This window comes from Macrobrachium nipponense, chromosome 3 (assembly GCF_015104395.2).
Source record: "Macrobrachium nipponense isolate FS-2020 chromosome 3, ASM1510439v2, whole genome shotgun sequence".
NCBI lineage: Eukaryota > Metazoa > Arthropoda > Malacostraca > Decapoda > Palaemonidae > Macrobrachium > Macrobrachium nipponense.
Window position 1 is genome coordinate 102,200,007 of NC_087202.1, and position 18,095 is coordinate 102,218,101.

General features: G+C 35.4%; 1 protein-coding gene across 1 annotated transcript in view; it reads right to left on the reverse strand.

Moving 5' to 3' along the window:
• The window catches only part of LOC135221921 (spaetzle-processing enzyme-like), a 12,537-nt gene extending 9,544 nt beyond the window's left edge, over positions 1-2,993 (reverse strand). The window contains exon 1 of the mRNA XM_064259945.1: positions 2,819-2,993. Coding sequence (XP_064116015.1) covers positions 2,819-2,830 — 12 coding nt within the window. The 5' untranslated portion in view covers positions 2,831-2,993. The remainder of the gene's footprint in view (positions 1-2,818) is intronic.
• Positions 2,994-18,095: the final 15,102 nt, after the last annotated feature.

Here is an 18,095-nt window from a genome sequence, read left to right on the forward strand (position 1 = left end):
AAAACAAGCCACCATCACAATGACTGTCTAATTCCTAAATAGCAAAAATAAACGTATAAATATATCATCCAATATGAAAACAATGTTTGTAAAAATACGGTAACTCGGGCAGTTTGGTACTCTCTCCACGCTCATGAAAGGCAGAAAGTAAGAGAAAGTTGTAAGAAGAAAGAAGTCGTCAGTGAAAAAAAAGAAAAACAGTAGGGAGATCGTGTCGACAGTGCACACTGTACCTGCGTTTATATTCTTTCTTCCATCTTACTTTCCACCCTCTCCTAACTATCGTTTCAAAATGCAAATGCGAGATTTTCCTCCGGTTACACCTTTCAATTTTCCCTTTCAGCGGTGAAGACCTCATAGGTTCCAAAGCTTGGCTTTGGCTTAAATTTTATATTTCATTCCGTTCCATTCCAACGTCAGCAGAAAGAAAGTTTTGAACTGTAGAAAGCTAATTGGAGTCAAGTCAAGAAGCTTGGCAAGGTATTATTGAAAGAATGAGAGCCTGGGAATGCGAGAATTGATTTTATTATGCCTTGGGCGATTTTTACTCGCCCCTCATTGGAGAGAGAGAGAGAGAGTAGCTCAGTTCCTAGAAGGGCATTAACTGAAGATGGAAACCATGTGATAAAAAGGAATAGAACGAAAAAATAAGAACACTGAGACACGCTTCGTATGTCCGAGTTCAGCTTTTGTTTATCAGATGAAATCTCTTTTTCCTTTCTAAAAGATCTTTCAGATTTTCTGAACCGCAAACAAATTTCGTCATATCATTTCTTTCCACTTTTTTTAAGAAAATGGCATTCATTCTCTTATTCTTCTGAGTAAGTTTAACAAACATGAGAATCAATATTTTAGGATCAAATAAAAACACATAAATTGTGTGTGTGTGAGAGAGAGAGAGGCGTTCGATTATATATATATATATATATATATATATATATATATATATATATATATATATATATATGTGTGTGTGTGTATATATATATATATATATATATATATATATATATATATACATATACATATATATATATATATACATACATATATATATATATATATATATATATATATATATATATATATATATATATATATATAATATCGAACGCCTCTCTCTCTCTCTCTCTCTCTCTCTCTCTCTCTTACACACAATTTATGTGTGTTTTTATTTGATCCTAAAATATTGATTCTCATGTTTGTTAAACTTACTCAGAAGAATAAGAGAATGAATGCCATCTTCTTTAAAAAAAAAAAAAAAAAAGTGGAAAGAATTGATATGACGAAATTTGTTTGCGGTTCAGTTTTCTGAACCGTATATATATATATATATATATATATATATATATATATATATATATATATATATATATATATATAATCCGCCTCCTGGCCACAAAAAAGGGACGTGAATTCTTGATTGTTTATTTTAAGATCGAAAGCCATTGAGAATATATTCTAGGTAGCTTATTTCTTAGCTTTTTGTTGTTTCTTTTTTTTTTTAATGAAACCCAACCGAGGTTCAGCAAGGGCCAGTAAGTTCTTCCGCTAAAAGGAAATATGTTATTAACTTGATTTTTTTCATGTGAACGGAAGCCTGAAGCACATTCGTTTCTGTGTTTACGGGCTGCCGACGGAGTAAGAATCCGCGCTGGCATAAATCCGGTTTGGTCTAATTCCAAGGAACGAACTTGTTTCTATGAAAAAAAAAATGAAGAAAAAATATCGCACTGAAATTAAAATATAAAGTCAAGTAAAGGGTCAATAACCGTCTGTCCGTTTCCATTGGCAAAGAAACCGTTCGCTGTTATCATGTAGCCTAGAGGACTAGGTCGATTGGCTTTAATGTAAGTAAAACTGGGGCCAACCAGCGATACAGAGCTCTTTACTATTGCTAATCTGCAGTCATATTATTGTTTCATAGAGCGTAGCACGACGATGACAAATAAATGGAGACATATCAAGAAAAATATATAAGTAAACGATCCCAGATGCAAGTCGGAACAACTGGATAAATAAAAAGGGTTCATTGCACAAATAAATGAATTAAGTAAATAACTCAGCCGGGGATTTCAATGAATTTAATGAATCACGACGAGTGTTCCTGCGAACTTAGTTTATATATATATATATATATATATAGATATAATTAGGATATAATATATATATTATATATATAAGTATCTATATATATAAATATATACTGATATATATATATATATATTATATATATATAAAGTATATATATAAATTATATAGTCATATATATATATTATATAAATATATAATAATAATATATATTATATATAATTAATTATTGTAGAAAAACAAGGGACAAATGATGAAGCAAAAAAAACCTTACCTTGAAACCAGCAGGGATTTACTCTGCATGCATCTTAACCGTATACTGTCTAACTTTTTTCTTTTTTAATATTTCAGAGTACTGCCCAAAGCCGCGAAAAAACAATTTTTGCATATAAATGCAATTAATAGATGCGGGTGATACTGAATGCTTATTGTGTGGAATATTTCCCCACTAGACAGGCAAGGGTGAAAAACAACTGAATATAACAGTACTGAAATCCAAACACCATTAACGAATAGTGAGGACAGGACAAAAAAAATCATGAATAAAAACGTTAATATTTGCACTTGTCAGACAGAATATATAGCATACACACACACACACACACACACACACATATATATATATATAGATATTAATATATATATATACATATATATATATATATATATATATATTATATATATATATGCAGTTTCCACGGCGTTATAAAATTATGAAACTACTTACAGTACGTGTCATTTTGTTGATCTTGAATAATATATGTACACAACACTTCCAATCGACTAAGGTTATGCACGAAATGGAGTCAGGCGTCCTGACAGCGTAGTGTTACACGTACGCCTCTCGGATAGACAATGAACGCTCATTGCCCGTGAGAGCTGGTTTTGATGTCCAACTCCACCCGTTTGGTCTCCCGTTTCCTAGACGCCTTTAAGTGACGTCATGGAAACTCAACCGCGCTGCAGGATGTAAATGATGACACATGATGAAATTTACTCTAAAGAGATACGCGCGCTAGGAAGTCCTTTGAGCATAGGTTTTATGCGATAAACTCTTTGACTAAGGTTTTGGAATTCATATAATCTAAAACTTGCTTGAACCAGAGCGAAGCAACAATGCTTTTGTTTTTCTGAAGGTTACATCACATCGGACAAGCTGGTGCAGGCCGTGGAAGTCCCATGCAGTCATAATTACTTACCGATATGTTGAGTCACGTCTTGCATTGAGAATATATATTGTCGTATTTTATTATTGTTAACACTTTCGACTATGGTCATTCTTATTATCAGTCTCGAAGCACGTAATATTTTTATGGAAGATGATGTCGTATTTGTAAGAATAAATTGCTGTGTCCCACATTATGCTTGTGTGTGTGTTAATATTTGTGGATACATACGAGTAGTAACTACAACGTACTACACACACTCAGACACACAAGCACACACACACACACACATTTATATATATATATATATATATATATATATATATATGTGTGTGTGTGTGTAATAATGTATTAATGTGTGTGTATGTATGTAGTATGTATGTATGTATGTATGTATGTATAACTGAATCACGAAAGTTAGGAACGTGATAAATCCATAAATAAAGGTATATAAAACGATAGATCCAGCTTTCAGTCACGTTCAAAAAGAAACCAGGGAGGTCCGTGCCAGATTCCAGCTGTAAATCTCACTCCGTGTGCTGCTTTGAACCCGCTGTGACCCGTCCCTCCTAAAATTAGGTTCTCAAGGGCGGCTGCAAAGTTGGGCACACTGATTTTTTGGAGGAGATTCCTCATGATGTAGCCCCATCGTAGATGATTATGGTGGCAGGAGCCTACGTGTCAAGGCCCATAGCGGAGGTGTTAAAGCTGTTTGAGCTAAGGTTCATGGACGGTTGGATAAAGGCGTCGCGTTGCTTAGGAGAGGGTCGCCCGATCAGAGCACCCATATCCTACCCTTTTTGAAGGCAAGCCTTTGTGTACGAAGAAGGCAGAATAACGATGAAGAGTGTAACTTCGCACAAAGTGATGGTTGGTTCACTCGTAACAGAGAATATTAGCCGGACAACCAGATAAAAATAGATTCTGTAACAGAAAACTTAGGTAAATATAATGTGACACCGCATCACAAATTCTTAAGTAGCCAAGGTGAATTACTGCATAATTGTGAAGAATGAGGAAGCATATCACATAGCATGACATCATCTTTCCAATGATGTCTGAAGTTGGTGTTACATTGATATTCGTGGTAAATATGACAATTTTCATTATGGGACACAAAACGTGTTTGAATAATTTCTTTATCATTTCTAGATTAAATTTACCGTCGTGCTTATCTGTTCATCTGTTTTATTTGAATGGTTACTTAATAGATACTGACATGTAAATCTATACTCAAATATGCTGGAACATGTGTATCTTTCGACAATTTGTGCAACTTGACACGTCTGCTTGTTGTCCTTTCTCTTCTCACTTATGGGCATTCTGATCTGCGGGAGCTTGTTCGTAAGCTGTTGGTATTAATAATGGTAACATCCGTAGTACATCGAACGACCATAACAGGACGAGCTAACCTTCGGTAAGAAAGTGAATAGTACATCAATATATGTGGGGCAAAAAAACTAAACGGGTGGTCCTACAACTGCGTAAAAAAGAAGAGGAGACGCACACAGCTGGCTTGTTAGGAATCCCTAACCAAACGAGTGAGAAGAGTCAACCAGTAAGCAAAGATGCGGGTCGACATTTTGTCATTTGACTGTTACATCGTTTTCTCGTCCGTTTGTTTTGTTCTTTTGTTTGCTAAAGTAACGTTTTACTTTTCTCTCCGTCGTGGTTGGCTTGAAAACATTGTGTATGCCATGTGAATGAATGTTGATATTAAGTATAGAAACATTCCATTTATGCTGTTAGTCTAGTGCTGACCCCTCAGAATCTGTTATTTTTATCATTTGCATAATTTCCAAGCCCATAAATAACTGTAATCCATGTAAGATACTCAATATGGAACTGTAATGAATATATATTATATGAAAAAAAACACAAGTTTAAAGAATGAATTATATACTATATCGCAGAGTTTCGAGATCTCATATTTCGTCAGCGTGGAAAATACTGATTCGAATTCTTTCCTAACTCTGATTCTACTGCCCATCACTTAAAGCTGATTTACATTCCATGTAAAGCCTTTCACGGGCCCCACTAAGATCAGTATCATTTACGTACGTTGCGTAACTCCGCTGCGACCAGTGGTTTCAGTGACAGTGGTTAGCATATGCATTTGAGTTCGCATTTATGTCTGCCTTGATAAATAACTTTGTACGTACAAGATAAACAACTTTGTACGCACAAATTTATTTATCAAGGCATTCATAAATACGAACTGAAATGTATAACCACTGTCGCTTAAACTGCTAGTCCTATGGCCAGTGGAGTTAAACAACGCTGGCAGTGGTTAGCACTTTGGTAAGCATCATTAAAACTTGCCGCACAGCTTGTGATCTAGTGCGAGCAGCCGAGGATGAGCCAGAGAGAGTGAGTCAACGCTCGCATGAACTCTAGGAAAATCTTTCTGCCTGAATGCCCTTAGGCTGAAGCGTGACTACGTATAGTAGGAAAACTCAATGAGTAACCAGTACATAGTAATTTCATCCGCTCAGAGAGAACGCGAAAACGTATTTTCTCCGATTGGTGTCTGAAGCTGAGCAGGAAGAAGAAAAAGAAACTTTCTCCTAAAAAAAAAAAAAGTCAATAAGGAGAAAAAAACTAAATGTTGATTATATTAGCAAAGAGAAAGGAAAGAGTTCTGCTGTAAGAAACGAATGGAAAAATACTTATATAATCAAACAGATTAATACACTGCAGCTTATCGGAGGGGATAAATGAATATAGTTAAGACAAGAAAACAATGAGACGCATGAGATAGCGTATATACAGTGAACTATAGAAGAAAAATATCAGAGTAAAAAAATATATATATTAAATAAATAATAGCTGTATGCAGATACGCGACTAGAAAAAACAAGAACAAAATGACCAATAAATACGTGCAAACATACATACACATACACAAATAAACACACACACGCGCGCACACACACACACACACACACACACATATATATATATATATATATATATATATATATATATATTAATAGACATAATGAACAAAATATGGCTGAATTATTAATATTGATTATTATTAATAACTATTATACTGGCAGGTTATATAACTCAGTCATCAGCTGCACAGGAAGTATTTCCTCTTGTGGTTTTGTTTGGTGGGGACTGGCTAATTACCACTTTTATCCTCATCCAATGGCTCAGCTACCTGAACATACGTACTAGTTTTTACTTCTATAGCATCAATTCTGTAGTCTAACGAAACGTGTTCAAAATATGGCCAGGCTCTCTTACCAAAATGACAATAATAATGATGATGAATAACGTAGTTTGAGAACTCTCCACGCAGTATAGGTAACGCAAGTCGGTTATTAATTTGAATTTTTAATCTTTCAAAGTGCATTTAGCATAGCGCATAATTGGTGTCTTTACCACTGGAATATCCATTGTAATGAATGTATCGAACGAAGAAAATCAGGAAAAAATAGAAAAACTTAAAGTAAGCCATTTAATGTTTCTATTTTGCTAGGCCTAAGTCCATTGATAAAAAATCTTGGTTCTTGTGAGTTGAGGGGTGCAGTGAAACAGTAGTAATCTTTCTTTTTCTTCTTCTTCTTCTTTTAGCATCAAAGTGCTACTACGTTGCCAGTTTGGAATATCTGTCGGCGCAATTTTTGAAGCTACTCATTATCCATTTCCAAGAAATCTGCGTGAAGCTGTTATCGTAACAGCAGTGTTTCTTAGTACTGTTACTAACTACAGTGATGCAATACAAGAAGCTCGCGCGCCGGAAGATTACGAAAAAATCCGCCCAGTACGTCAAGCGATGACGCAACCGTTCGATTCGTATATACTGAAACATCACGCGACGTCTACCGAAAAAAAAGATATGACGTCTTTATAGGGTAAAAAAAGAAACCATTTATAATTTTCGTCATCTAAGCTACGTATCGGTAACCACAAACCTTTTGTCAAAAGAGAAGTTTCAGAAAACCCGTTTGAAGGAAAGAAGGTTGAATTATGTATGCATATATATATATATATATATATATATATATATATATATATATATATATATATATCTATATATATATGTGTGTGTGTGTGTGTTGTGTGTGTGTGTGTGTGTGTGTGTGTGTGTGTGCTAATCGCTCTAGTCTCTAGTATTGTTCGTGATTTCTTACTACAAGGTTCGTTTGATCTATTTGTTCCTTTTAATTGTAAACTGTTACCCTGGCCACCCAAAATGAAGTTACAATATGAGTTCGGATATTTTTTTTTTATCGCCTGTCGCCATTTTCTCAATCGCTAATGTTTATTTGTAGAGCTCTTATGAGTTTCCCTGTCTTGATGTTAAATTCTTAGGTAAATATTTCAGGATTCGGATTTGTTTTTATCTAAAGAATTCTCTCTTCTCTCATCCTCATCCTCCTCTCGTCTCTCTCTCTCGCTCTCTCTATCTCTCTCCTCTCTCATCTTCTCTCTCTCTCTCATACTACTGCTGCTGCTGCCACTGCTACGATTCTGCTACTTACTATCTCTGCTGTTACAGGTTTCAGTTGATACTATCTTTGAACAATTTAATCTCTCTCTCTCTCTCTCTCTCTCTCTCTCTCTCTCTCTCTCTCTCATGAAGGGACGTTCCCATCCGGAAACATCTGCTCATACGTATACCTTCTTATTCTGCGGTTTCTAACTAGCCATATTAGAAACTCTTTGTTATGGAACAAGATCTCGAAAAGAGAGAGAGAGAGAGAGAGAGAGAGAGAGAGAGAGAGAGAGAGAGAGAGAGAGAGAGAGAGTTCTTTTATCGGTAGTCGGTCAGTAAAAGAATAGGTACTGAATTTTCGGTTGAATAACAATTTTAGGCTGAGACCATAGTTTTTAAGATTGAATGGTGATTTTAGGCTGAATAGTTGCCATTGTTATAACTAAAAACAAACACTCAAATATAACTATTCAATGCAAACATCCGAAATAGCGAAATTCTGTAGAGGAGAGCAGTGGTCATAAGGAAATAATAAATGCATGAAAACTCGTCTTTAGATCCCCTCTTCGCCTTCATTTTTGAGTGTGCAAGAGGCAGATCTAGAAAGAAACCCGCCACACCAATAACAGAAAGGCAGGAAATGAAGGTTAATAGCCGCGAAGTGAAATCGAACCTGCTCTCTCGTTCCAACAAGTTCAACACCTCCCTTGAAACGTGGCCAGGCGTCTCGGAACTCTTCTTGTCGCCAGATTTATTTAAAGAAGATGGCCTATTATAGTTGTTCATGTTCGTTCACAAGATACCACGCAACAGTCCAGTTATTCCTGATTTTCATGTTGATGGCAAATAATGGTTACTTTGGGCAAATTAAATTTGCATTCCTCTTGTGTATGACCACGGTCTAGGTCCCTATAGACCGTGTATATGACCATTACTGCACACCGTCACGTCAGTTGAGACTTAGTCACTTTGGTTCATAGAACTATTCTATCGCTTGCATCCTACGGCACAAAAAGAGACATTGGCTAAGGGCCAGGCAGGGGAATCCCAGAGGTCGATGATAGAATCGTAATAAAGAGATGGAGAGGAAGAAACCAGGTGTAACATCACGAGCTGCCATTCAATTCTCGGAAAGAGATGGCTAGACTCACCGTTGCTAACCAGTTATTTCCATTCACAGGAAACGTGCGCACTGTATATGAATAAATGAAAGAGAAGAGCTCATTCAAGTTACATTTTGAAAGAATAAGCGGAAACTCAGTCCATGTACACCAGAGCTTCATTAGTAATATATATGTTAACCTACAAAAGTATGGGCAATGTTTTTTATACGTACTCATACGCAAATGCATAAAAAAATGTCCAACTAACAAACGCACATTTCTATAGAAACCGACAGTATTACATAGAAGAACTTCGTATTCATTGTTCAACAAGGGAAACATTGTAATTAACTCGCTTCCGAGATCTGCAGTGACGTCATAAACTGGTTTTAGATGATTCAGGAGAAATAGAAACCCTCAAGGATATTAGATATGATATAGCTGAAAACCACTAGATGAGTTAGGGATACGAGTTCTTTTTTAAATCATATGCTTTTTATTGCAAGTACATCTTTACCCGTTTTCCTGTTTAATTAATTTTCACTCTGTCTTTTTGCTCCTTTAGGGTATACGTACGGCTTTAGGGTACGAATTGCCGCTAATTATGAAACGATTGTTCTTAATGGGTGGCCGCACTAGACCGATTTGACAACTTGCTATACCTCGCCGCTCGTCGCACACGATGCGGCATGCTAAAAAAAAATGTAAGAAAAAACGCTGAGTTCCGAGCGTTTTTCTTTGGGAGAAAAGAGTTCTTTGAAATTTGTTCCAGGTTTATATTCAGCCCTTCTTTAAGTTTGTTTAGCAGTGAATCGAACGATCATTGGTTCATACAAAAATATTCATAAAACTGATCTTTGTGCATTAGAGACTGTTTATATAGAATATAGATCATAACATTTACTCCGTTCCGTTCTTTTTTTCTAAACATCATGCATCCAGACTTTTTTTCCGGCATTTCATCTGACTTCACGGAGGTATTTCCAAATGTAGATAATTTTCTCAACAAATTTGATGCTGACATACCTGGCACTGATGATCAGCTCCGACTAACATGTCACGCGTCTATCTCGGTGGTCTTGGTAAAAGTCGGTGTGGCCAGCAATGCTTTTACGCAACCGCTGACCAAGGTCCTTTAAATATACTCAGAGTATATTTAAAGATCCTTACTGCTGCCGCTTGTCGCTACCTCGTAAAAAATGGTCACTCCGGACCGGCAGAAGATCGCTGTCTGGATTGAATGCTTTTAGATTCTCTATAAAAGTACGGAGTTTAGTGCATCTGGGCCACAAGTCATGACATTTCCATGTATCTAATTACATGATTATCCTTCACTATCTTTAGGATACCTCGGTGGCCTCGAGTTCGATTCTCGGGCATTCCATTGAGGTATGAGAGATGTGTATTTCTGGTGATGGAAGTTCACACTCGACGTGGTTCGAAAGTCACGTAAAGTCGTTGGTCCAGTTTCCTGAATAACCACTGGTTCCAGGCAAGGTAAAAACGCCATACAAACAAACAAGTGGGTAAATATTACAATACTGCCGAAATCTACTTTGATTTTCCTTCTAGTAAATATCCGTAAGACATAATGTGTGTCAGCACCGGAATGCTTCAGAAATTCTCAAATCTATTGAAATCATATCTAAATGACGCACAAACATATGACTTAGGGTCGCTGAATAAATCAAGAGAGATTTGTTTCATATTTGCGTTGAGAAGTGTTTTCTACCCACAAACCTGATTATCCACGGAGACCAAGAGGAATGGTCCCAATCTCTGCTTAACCCTTAAACGCCGAAGCGGTAAAAAAAAAAAAAATGTCTCCCGTGTGCCGGAGACGTTTCAGAGTGAGCGCGGGAGCGGAAAAAATATTTTTTTCAAAAAATCATAGCGCGCTTAGTTTGAAGATTAAGAGTTCATTTTGGCTCCTTTTTTTGTCATTGCCTGAAGTTTAGTATGCAACCATCAGAAATGAAAAAAATTATCATTATCATATATAAATAATGCGATATATGATAGCGCAAAAACGAAATTTCATATATAATTGTATTCAAATCGCGCTGTGCGCAAAACGGTTGAAGGTAACAAGTTACTTTTTTTTTCGTTGTAATGTACACTAAATTGCAATCATTTTGGTATATAACAAATTGTAAAACGATAAAAGCAACACAGAGAAAATATTATCACAAAATAATGCATGAATTCGTAACGCGCAGACGTAAACACATATTTTTTTCAAAAAATTCACCATAAATCTAAATATTGTCCTAGAGACTTCCAATTCTTTCAAAATGAAGACAAATGATTGAATATTACTATACTGTAAGAATATTAGCTTACAAATGCAGTTTTCGACCATATCTGACGAGTTTAAAGTTGACCGAATGTCGAATTTTTTTTATATATATATATTTATTATATGCAATTATTTCGGAAATAAGAAAAGCTACAACTTTCAAATATTTTTCGTTTTATTCTACATGAAATTGCGCACATTTTCATATATAAAACTCTATGAAATGCCTAATATGAAACGGAGCAAATATTCCGAGAATGGGACTTACGCATTTCGGAGATTTGTGGCGGAGAATCCGCGCGCGGAGGGAAGGAAAGTTTTTTTTTTAAATTCACCATAAATTTAAATATTGTGCTAGAGACTTCGAATTTGTTTCACGATGAAGATAAATGACTGAATATTACTAGAATGTAAGAGTTTTAGCTTACAATTGCGTTTTTCGACCATTTCGGTAGAGTCAAATTTGACCGAACGTGGTTTTTTTTTGTTTCTATTATCGTGATTTATATGCAAATATTTCGAAAATGAGAAAAGCTACAACCTTCAACTATTTATTGTTGTATTATACATGAAATTGCGCACATTTTCATATATAAAACGTTATGTAACGGCTAATTTAAAATGGTGCAAACATTACCACAATCGCACGTATGATTTTTTCGGAAGAGTTACCGCGCGGACGTAAAGAAAATGTTATTTTTTTCATAAATTCACCATAAATCGAAATATTGTGCTAGAGACTTCCAATTTGTTGCAAAATGAAGGTAAATGCTTGAATATTACTAGAATATAAGCGTTTTAGCTTACAATTGCGTTTTTTGACCATTTCGGTAGAGTCAAAATTGACCGAAGGTTGAAAATTTGTCACTTATCATTTTTTATATGAAAATATTTCAAAATTGATAAAAGCTACAACCATGGGTTGTTTTTAGATGTATTGTTGCATGAAATTGCGCACATTCTAATATATAAAACTTTATGTAACGGCTATTTAAAATGGTGCAAACATTACCACAATCGCATGTATGATTTTTTTCGGAAGAGTTACCGCGCGGACGTAAGGAAAAAGTTTTTCCATAAATTCACCATAAATCGAAATATTGTGCTAGAGACTTCCAATATGTTGCAAAATGAAGTTAAATGATTGAATATTACTAAAATATAAGAGTTTTAGCTTACAATTGCGTTTTTCGACCATTTCGGTAGAGTCAAAGTTGACCGAAGGTTGAAATTTTGGCACTTATCATTATTTATATGAAAATATCTCAAAACTGATAAAAGCTACAATCATGAGTATTTTTGTTGTATTTTACATAAAAATGCGCACATTTTCATATATAATAGTCCATGTAACGGCTAATTTAAAATGGTAAAAAAATTATGTCAAAGTGACGAAATAATTTCCGAGATGTGTCACAGATACTTTTTAGTGCGGCAAGAAAGAAATTCGCGCTTGCGCGCCTGCGTAACGATTGTAAACAAAACAACACTTGATCCGTGAACTCCCAGCATCCCCCAAGGCGCGTGATTCAAGAGTTTTCGGCTGGTAGGCCTAAAAGTATTTTTCCGCGAATTTTTAAAAAAAACTTTTGTATGTCGACGTAAAATACGTCCAGTCGGCACCCGAGAGACGTCAAAATACGTCAGTCGCGTTTAAGGGTTAATTGAGCGTTACCATGTTCGATCATACCGAGCATGTTACGTACTCCCTTCGCTCTGGTTTGCTGTTTGCGTTTCAGAATTAATTGACCACATATGTACCCTACCTACATTTGAGCTTTATGTACACATTCACATACCGTATATGCATATATATAGATATATATATATATATATATAGATATATATATATATATATATATATACGTCATATACAGAGACAAAATCGATTTACATTTGTCTTAGCAGCTCAGCAGATAAATGCACTGTCACTTCTATATCAAACCTACAATTCATAATTTCGAATCCTGGCCAGGGCAGATGTACGTGTCATAATATACCCTTTGAGTACAAAGTATTCCCAAGGTAGAGTAATCTAGTATATATATATATATATATATATATATATAATATATATATATATATATATATATATCAAAAGCAAACGTAATTTTCTACCGACCCCCTCAAGACAAGACCACAGAGACACCCAACAATAAAATAAAAATTCCCCACCTGGACAGGATTTTAAGACGGTGACCCAGACTCTCGGAAAATCTAACCCTTTTGCATTTACCTACCCAAACACCTTACCCAAATCCCTAATAAACGTCCAACAAAAGACATCCCCCAAGGACACAGGCGTTTACGAAATCCCGCCTTTTCTGTAACTTTCTTATTCATCTACCTAAAGAGAGAGACAGCAGTCTCTGAAATATAGAATTTTCTCTATATATTCTGGGATTTTTATGAGCTCCTTGTATTAGATGGAATTCTGTTGTAACAGAACAATTTTACCAGTCACACACACACACACACACATACACACACACACACACACACACACACACACATATATATATATATATATATATATATATATATATATATATATATATATATATATCACAAACATAAAGCCACAAATGTCGTTTAATATCCAGTTCACTCTACCACAGGCATAATAATTAGTACAACTGGCAAGCGCTTCATCACGAGTGGGATTCGAGCTGCAGAATGAGTGGGAAGCGACGATGAAGGTACAGTGACGGTTTTACCATTCAGCACATGAATTATAATTCCCCTTTAGGTGTCTGTTATTCCCGAGGTAGAGTGAACTGGATATCAAATGACATTTGTAGCTTAATACTGTTGAATATTAAAAAAATGACTATCAGCGCGTGAACGCGTACAGATAAACGTATTAATAGAAGTCCAATAGACCTATTGTATGTGTAACATCACCATAGACCAGATAAAGATATTTAAAAAAAGAGATACCGCAGCCAACAAACATCGTTATTGTCGCCACTTTAACATGCTCAGACCCTTGCTCAGACCAAGGTCCTATCATCATCAACTAGACCTTAGCCTTGGAGGAAGGGACACGTAAATTAAATCTGAATCCGGCATCTAGATACTCTGCTTTGTTATGTCTATGAAAAGGAAAGTTTTGTAAACAATGCACTGGATAATCGTTTCCTCTGGGAAACCAGGTGGTTTGAGCAATTACACTTGACAAAGCTACATTGACTTTTTGTTGATATTATTGTTTAGGTGTTCTGCCTCCGAAAAACAAATAGATTGGATTTTGTTTTTACCGGTATCACATCGAACCACTAAGAAAGAATAAGATACTATCTTGAAATATTTCTTGTGGTTTGTCATTGTAAAATCTTAAATACGCGTGGAAATATGTGTCGTAAATTCAAGGAATTGTTGTGACATTTATAAAAGGCAATCAAACAATGGGTTGTGAATAAAGTGCGCAAGAAAATAGACTGAAGATGCTTACGTAAGCGAAACTGTATGAATCATGGTATGACAATTTAATAAACCACCATATTACACAAGCATACATTTTCTTAGATTTCTAATATTCCCAACGCGATGGACGCTCGTTCTCGCATTGAATTGTTTATCCAGATATGCATACAGGAAGCACAGGATGTTCGTGTATGGCATAAATGCAATAGTTCAATTCTATATGGATGAATGTGGTAACTGTTGCATGTAACAATTATAGGAGAAATCACAGTGGGGATCCGTGAATTTTATCCGGGGAAAAACCGCCAGGGAAGGTGAGATAGCGTTTCCTATAACCAACTTGTTTGAACGTTTATGCTTGGATTGATTTCTTGTCTAATAACAAATAATATACACAGTACTTGTTTGTTTACCTATTTATGAACAACTATATCCTGAGAAGAGGATGCCACTTGCATAGGCCTAGTTTATTGGTTATTTTATTGGTAAAAATACACAACTATTAGTACAAATTTGTCCAAAAAGAGACAATACAAAATATAAAAAGAGACAGTAATCTCTTTTGCTCTTGCAAGTACATGGCCTACAAAGACAAATACAGCATCAAGTACAAATAACAAGCATATAAGATTATAAAAACGAAAAAGGAACTTACTATAGAGAAAAACGTAGTCACATAACTATAATTTTTCAGAATGTCATTCATTCATAAACATCGAATTATCAGTTCAAGTACTAATACACATAATGCTACAAAAAAAAATGAGATTCCTACACGAAGTTAAGTCTGCATTGTGGATTCGTCCGCCCGTTTCGTTTATTGATTCTAATGATTTCATGATCATCCAAATAAAAGAAGAAAAGCTGCTCTCCCTAATAACGTGATCGTCGGTACTATTCTTCAGAGGATTCCATAAGCATGCAGTCTTTATCCTGTGATGACACCGTAATCCGTTAATAAAAATACTACGATAGATCCTTCTACATGAGAGAAACAGTCTGTACAATTAAAACAATGCTTTTATTCTTTTAGTACTTACTTTGCATATTCTGTCCATTTTGTGAAATACAAAGAACATTGAACGTGAGCACGTCGGAGATCTTCTATAAAATTCGAAGAAGGTATTTAACTTTACTGGCTGCTTTAGAAGCAAGAGCCCGTGCCAGCACATGCCTGGTGTAGTAACATCAAAACAAGGTTGCTCGCCCAAAGTATCCACCTTATTCGCCCAAATATTTTGGGTGAATATCCTTCGTCTTTCTAAAACAGTAGAGTCACTTAAAACATTTAACATTTTGTATATGTAATCTATTTTTCATAACTTGTTCCATGTGAATAGGTTTCATCTACTGAAATATGATAATCATAATAATAAGGCACAGAATAATCATGAATTCAAATTGATGAATCCTAATACTGGAGTGGGGAATTGGCTATATCAAAAGGGGAGATTACACAAAAGAATTTTTAACTTGTCTTAGAATTGGTCACTCTTGTTTGACCCATGGATATTTGATAAGTAGCCCACATAGCCCAATCCTACACAGTATTTACAGATTATCGAGTGACGTTAACATTTGAACTCAGTGTGCGTGTCAGTGTCCAAAAATTATCAGAAACCAATGTCAAGCTTTACAAACGAACAATTTGGAGAAATTTGGTAAGAGTTTCTATTTTCAAGTAACCCAGTTATAGCATTTTCAGATAGCTGTAATATAATAGATAATATCTGAGCCTTATCATAAATAAAAACACAAACCCTTTGGGCTAGCATTGTGAGAGCTATTTAAATTAGTTCACTAGCCAGGTCAAGCTACTTAATAATAATAATAATAATAATAATAATGGAAAAGTAAATCCACAGTAATATGTCTGATCTGTTATTTAAAATACAAAGCAGAGAGCTTTCGAAGACCTGCACGGTCCTCCTTGTCAATCTGAATACAATTACTAACAGTGACCATACAAGAACTCTGTTTTTTGACTAGTTTACAAATAGCCTGTTTGATGATGTAGTTGGCTCTTCACGTTATCCCCTCGTTCTCCAACGGCAAACCAGCTAATCGCCTAGATCTTCGAAGTGGCGGTTCGTCTCTTGAATCGTTTGATGTGTTGTCCATAGCAGCTTGGGCGCCTGCAACTAGGGACACGGGATGGGTCTCTGTTACCTGAACGAAAGAAGATGAGGCAGCGGCAGTATCAGAGGTGGCTAGATTATTGGTGTTATTACCATGCAACCTATATCTGTTATAATCTCTGATAAACTGACAACAAATTATTTCATTTAAAATAAAATCTTCTTGCGTAAAGGCTTTATTGCCTTCCATAGAGAGACCCCTGTTAATAATTGCTCCTTCAACTAACCTTCTAATACCTGTATCCTTACTATTGAAAATTACTTTTGACTCGTTCCAATTAATGCGGTGATCGTCATTTAAACTATGAGAGACTAGTGCATTATTCTCAGCATGCAAATTATAAGCTCTTTTGTGTTCATTGATTCTGATTGGTAGTCCCCTCCCACTTTCTCCGTAATATTTCTTATCGCAATCCAGACAAGGTATTTCATAAACACCAATTTCTTTGTTAAAGCTTTGGTTGGAGTTATTATTTTGCATGAGACAGCCTTTGAGTGTATTCTTATAGTTGAATACCAAGTTGACCTTTTCTTCACCTTTTTCATTTACTGTTTTTCTAATATTATGTAAGTTGGGATTAAATGGTAAGGTTAGATACTTTTTTGATTCTTTTTTGTATTCATATTGACTTTTTATATAGAAAATCCTTTTGGCTTTAGTGAAGGCATTATTTATGAAATTTTCTGGATAGCATAATTTTCCAAAAACTTCTTTTATATGATTTACAAGAACACGTAGTGCCAAGAACTTATGGTCGCATCAGTTACAAGTCATTTGGAGGCGAGGAATTCCCAGAGTACCAGCGAATGTTTCTTGAGGACAGGGTCAGGGAGACGGCATGGGAAGTAGAATCTGCACATTGGGATTGAGAAGACAGATGGCGGCTCTAGAAGAACTTCTCCAATCAGCTAGGTTTGAGGGCGCCAAACGAAATGCAGGTGAGGTGGCTTTGTACAGGGGTGTGGCACATAATTCCAAGTTAAACAATAAACTAAAAAGATTGATTGACAAGACTGTTTGGACAAAAATCGGACAGAATAGTCACATTACCAATTTATCTTCCCTTGCTATCACTAAAGAACAAAAAGAATTATTGGGTTTGGGTTTGAGCTGTTGTTTAGGAACAAGTAAACACGACTTGTTACAGGGCATTAGCAATATAATATTTAATTTCAGACATAATGATTTTCAATTGAATTTTTTAAAAGGTATTTTATTAGATAATCATCTGGGTAAACAGAACAGTATTTTAACGAAAAGACACAAACTAGCCCTTTTAAATTTAAAAGACAACAAAGACATCAGAATAATGAAAGCTGATAAAGGTGGGTCACTGGTGATTATGGATACTAATACATACAATTCGAAAGCAAATGACTTACTAAGTGACGATAATACTTATACTAAATTGTCAGAGTTGC